The sequence below is a fragment of the Bison bison genome, unplaced genomic scaffold (assembly GCF_000754665.1).
Source record: "Bison bison bison isolate TAMUID 2011002044 unplaced genomic scaffold, Bison_UMD1.0 scf7180017864166, whole genome shotgun sequence".
In the NCBI taxonomy this organism is placed as follows: Eukaryota; Metazoa; Chordata; class Mammalia; order Artiodactyla; family Bovidae; genus Bison; species Bison bison.
In genome coordinates, this window is record NW_011494738.1 from 1,501,181 (window position 1) to 1,506,466 (window position 5,286).

The 5,286-nt window shown below is 43.5% G+C and overlaps 1 protein-coding gene across 2 annotated transcripts in view; it reads right to left on the minus strand.

Moving 5' to 3' along the window:
* Window positions 1-5,286, minus strand: part of EML6 (echinoderm microtubule associated protein like 6) — a 278,316-nt gene that overhangs the window by 148,669 nt on the left and 124,361 nt on the right. For both annotated transcript variants that reach the window (XM_010841676.1, XM_010841678.1), the window contains exon 6: window positions 4,256-4,391. In XM_010841676.1, coding sequence (XP_010839978.1) covers window positions 4,256-4,391 — 136 coding nt within the window. The remainder of the gene's footprint in view (window positions 1-4,255; window positions 4,392-5,286) is intronic.

Below are 5,286 nucleotides of genomic sequence, written 5' to 3' on the forward strand. Positions count from 1 at the left end.
GATATGGCTGGATGGCATCACTGACTCGATGGACGTGAGTCTGAGTGAACTCCAGGAGTTGGTGATGGACAGGGAGGCCTGGCATGCTGTGATTCATGGGGTCACAAAGAGTCAGACACGACTGAGCGACTGATCTGATCTGATCTGATGGTCTTCCCAGTGGTCACATATGGTTGTGTGAGCTGGACAATAAAGAAGGCAGAACACCAAAGAATTGATGCCTTCGAACTGTGGTGTTGGAGAAGACACTTGAGAGTCCCTTGGACTGTGAGATCAAACCAGTCCATCCTAAAGGAAATCAGTCCTGAATATTCATTGGAAGGATCGATGCTGAAGCTGCAACTCCAGTATTTTGGCCACCTGATGAGAAGAGCTAACTCACTGGAAAAGACCCTGATGCTGGGAAAGATTGAGGGCAAGAGGAAAAGGGGGTGACAGAGGATGAGATGGTTGGATGGCATCATCGATTCAATGGACATGGAGTTTGAGCAAACTGCGGGAAATAGTGAAGGAAGGGAAGCCTGGCATGCTGATTGAACAAGAAACACTGCTCTACTAGAATTCACTGCTTTCAAAGGGCTCTTTGTGGAGGAAAAGTCAAGACTTGTTGTGAGGGTAATTGCTGGGGGGCATAGGGCAGGAAAGTGTGAGACAAAGTACCTCCAAAGTTCTGTCCATTCTTTCTTCCTCTTATTTTCCTCTCTCCACCCTCTTTTCTTCACTCCCCTTCCACCCACACTGTCTGCAAATGCTCAGAGCGCCAAGGGCATGTATGATATTGACTGGTTGAAACTGGACCAGAAAACTGTATACATTTCAACTACTTTTAATCCTCACCTCACATCCTCCATATTTTAATCCTTATTCTTGTGCTGGGTCTCCCATCTCACTCTGGCCTCACTCAAACCTTCAGATGCCTTAGAGTGTGCCCCAGTACAGGGTGGCCCTGGCAACTGCCTCAGGGAACAGCATGGAGGGCCTGTTCTGAGCCTCTTCTTGTTCTGAGATATGCAAAGCAGTTTCTGAACTCGACAGCCCCCTGCCCTGCTTCCGTGTGATGATGGCACCAAGGCCCACCTGAAGGCAAGAGGGGGTCCCTAAGGTGATTCAGGATCATGGCAGGTTTCCCCTGCAAGGGCCTGTCCACACAGGCTCAAGAACTAGATGCGCTGAGAGTGAAGAGTGAGCCAGATTTGGGGTTGTTATCAAACTTCAACCAGAAGCCTCTCATTAGTTTGACTCTAGACATTTATTCTGCTTTATGCTAAGGGCAAGAATAAATGCCAGCAATTCTTTGGGAGTTTGATAGTACATAATGCACTCCTATTACAGTGCTGCCAAAAGTGTGACAGGCAAAGGCATCACTGATAGTGAGGATGCTACATGGACAAAATTTTGTATTTCAATGGCTAGAACTTAAACAAGTAAAAATATATATATAAATAAAATATATTAAAACCATAATTTCGTGGATATTAACTGCCTATGAGGAGAAGTAAAATAAAGGAAAGAAATGCATTAACATTCATTTAAAGTAAAACATCAGTAATGAGCTACAATTACAAAAATTAAGGTGGAAAATGGCACCCATTCTCATGGCTCCCTTGGGCCCAAACTGCAGTGTGGTCTATACAATCCTTTAAAAACACAGTCCATTGCTTTTCCTGAAATACAGGCTATTGTCCCTCTGGTTACCCACCTAAAAACACATGCTAGTCCCCACCCCCAACCCCCGCCCCGATCAGCTGTAAGTCCAGGCCCCACAGGCCCCACCTATGAGGTGCAGGCCTGCTGAAGGGCCTTCTGTGCCCTGTGTACCACCTGCATCAGCTTTGATCTTGGCCAAGTGAGTATGTATGGAAATCAGCTGATACTGAAAGAAAGGAGCAAGTGTCCCTGACCATCTTCCTTTGACTCTGGGGACAGGAGATGACCATGGAGTTCGCAGTCAATACAAACCCCCAGCTATATGCTTGTGCTGAACCAGCTCCTAAAATCTTCTTTGGGAGCCCGAAGTCAGGGACTGGGTATCAGGTAGAAAAGTATAGCAGGATAAATATGGCTTCTGCCCTGATCCCCACACTTTAAAATTTACACTATAATTATGTGATAAAACTTCTGGATGAGCTGGCTAAAGTGACTGCCAAAAAGGAATCATTATTTCTGGCTTCCCTTGTGGCTCAGGTGGTAAAGAATCCTCCTGCAATGCGGGAGACCTGGGTTTGATCCCTGGGTTGGGAAGGTCCCCTGGAGAAGAGAAAGGCTACCCACTCCAGTATTCTGGCCTGGAGAATTCCATGGACTATACAGTCCATGGGGTCACAAAGAGTCAGACACGACTGAGCGACTTCTCTTTCTTTCTTACTAGCATTGTTAACATTGCTCTTATGGGCACTTACTTGCTTATGTCTGCCCAAAGTGCTTTTTGGGATAAAGTTTCCTTGGCCTATGCTTTCCAGCAGAGAACTCAAGGGCCTTGATTGTCTCCTCGTCCATGCAATGCAGTGTCCACTAAATTCTACAACCTCCTGTATCGACCCCAGGGTCTTGTACCCAGGAAAGTATCCACATCAGGATCCTAAGCAAGAGAATAGCAATCCAATCTCCAGGTGAGCTGACTGCGAACACATTTTTTTGTGTGTTTGTATTTCACAGATATTTAAAGAATCTGGACTCTGGGCACATATAGGAAGTACAATGACTAACTCACTTCCCTGTTGCTCAGTTTTTAAGAAAGTTTGGTTGAAAACAACCTTAATTTAGGATGATGGCTGAAGCATAGCGATCCATGCATTCTTCTCTCAGTCCTCTGGAATCTACCCCAGGCCAACAGAGAGCTCTCAGAATGCCCACACCATTTGGTCTATGGAAGAACCTCGGTGGCTACACAGCCATCAGCCAACATAAGATGGGCTTCATGAAAAACAGCCAGGTGAGTATCAGTTCACTTCAGGCTTTTTGAGGATGTTGGGTCTCATGTCATAGAGCCCCCCTCTAGGAAGATTCTCAGGACTTTCTCCCCCATCTCAGCACTGGGAGTAATTCCCCTTCATTTGGGCAATGAGTAAGTTTCCATCTTGCTGATGCCACAACTCACAATGCTAATCACCCCTCCCTGAGTGCTGGCCACAGGGGCCACAAGCCATCTGAGGCCCACCTGGAGAACAGAGTGGGCCCGTTCACACGTGGCCCACCATGTGAACAGAGCTCCCACATGAGCTCAGTGGATTAACATCATTTGTGACTTCATCTTACCTTTCATATTTATATTTTCTACTTTAATCTCTCAGTCCCAAATTCTTTCTATGAAAAATGAGATAATGAGCCTATCATGAGAATTAAAAAAGATGTATATAAACTGCTTTGCATTTTCTGGTATACATACTTAAGACACTTCCCTGGTGGCGCAGAGGTTAAAGCATCTGCCTGCAATGTGGGAGACCTGGGTTCAATCCCTGGGTTGGGAAGATTCCCTGGAGAAGGAAATGGCAACCCACTGCAGTATTCTTGCCTGGAAAATCCCATGGACAGAGGAGCCTGGTGGGCTACAGTCCACAGGGTAGCAAAGAGTCGGACGTGACTGAGCGACTTCATATACTTAACATACTGTAATAATAGCCAACCAGTTACTGAGTGCTAACTATGCACAATGACTTACTCTAAGCACTTTGCAAGTGTGTTTGATCCTCATATAACTCTATGAGGTTGGTGCTGGTATTATGCTCATTTTGCAGATAAAGAAACTGAGGCCCAGAGATGTTAAGAAATTTGACCAAGGTCTCAAATCTATCATGGGTATAACTTGGATTTGACCCTAAGCCCCCTGACTCTGAGCCCATGCCCACGCTCCTACTACTATGGTAGCTATTCCACTAAAGCTATTAAAAAAATAATTTCTCTTGTTTTTCCTTTTTATTTATTTCTCAGAGACTGCATGCAGTTATATTTAGGGTCACTCACTTGTTCACAAATTCCCAGTTTTATAACTTAAAGTCCCAACTCCCGGGACACCACTTGGTAGTTTTTACCATTACGCTGTTTTATCTTTTTGCAGCAGGACCACGGGTAGTACCTACAGATACCTTTGTGAAAATCAGGAAAAGAGGTATCCATTTACTTTCAACATATTTTCTTATGTAAACTGTCTTAAATCCTTAATGGAATAACATGGGATAAGAGAAATATAAATACACATTTCCACACTGTATTTAACACTTTAATAAGAGCTATCGGTAAGTATCAATACATGCATTACCTTTATATCCTTGTTCTGTCTCCCTGAGATCAATTTTGGTTATTGGTTTGAAATCAGTATCCCATAATCGTATACATCCATCTCGTCCACCAGTAGCAAAGCCTTCTTCACAAGCATACATGCTGAAGATTCCAGCCTGTTGATTAAGGCACATAATGCTGCAATCATTCTAAATAGTCATTATAGTTGGATCTTGATAATTAAAATATAAGACAAAAACAAAACAAAAATGAAGACAAATCCCCTGTTCTCTATTGAAATCCTGGTAATAGAACAAGTAGCCATTGGTAACATCCATTTTAGCTAGATTAAAAATTCATAATAACCAGCAAAGCAAACTAGTTCAAGTGCTCCTTTGCCATGATTAAACAAATGATGGATTGTAAAAAAGTTTTCAAGAATTCCTTGGCTGAAGCAGATACAGAAATAATAAATTTCTTTCTGTGACAACTGATCATTATAAAGACACTGGTGGAGGTGTTTCATATAAGTCAAAGTTGCTCAGTCATGTCCGATTCTTTGCAACCACATGGACTATACAGTTCATGGAATTCTCCAGGCCAGAATACTGGAGTGAGTAGCCTTTCCCTGCTCCAGAGGAATCTGGGATCTTCCCAACCCAGACATCGAACACCAGGTCTCCCGTATTGTGGGCGGATTCTTTACCAGCTGAGCCATAGGGGAAACCCAAGAACACTGGAGTGGATAGCCTATCCCTTCTCCAGGGGATCTTCCTGACCCAGGAATCAAACCGGGGTCTCCTGCACTGCAGGCAGATTCTTTACCAACTGAGCTATCAAATTCCTTCCCAATGGGGAACACATGTATACCTGTGGCGGATTCATTTTGATATTTGGCAAAACTAATACAATTATGTAAAGTTTAAAAAAAAATAAAATTAAAAAAAAAAAATTCCTTCCCAAAACAAGTAAAGATATGTGGGCTAGGAACACAAACACTTCTATAGGTACAACAGAAGAAGTGCATCCCAATGAGTTCAAGTAGGCACTATTGAGCCTAAATGAAAGCAT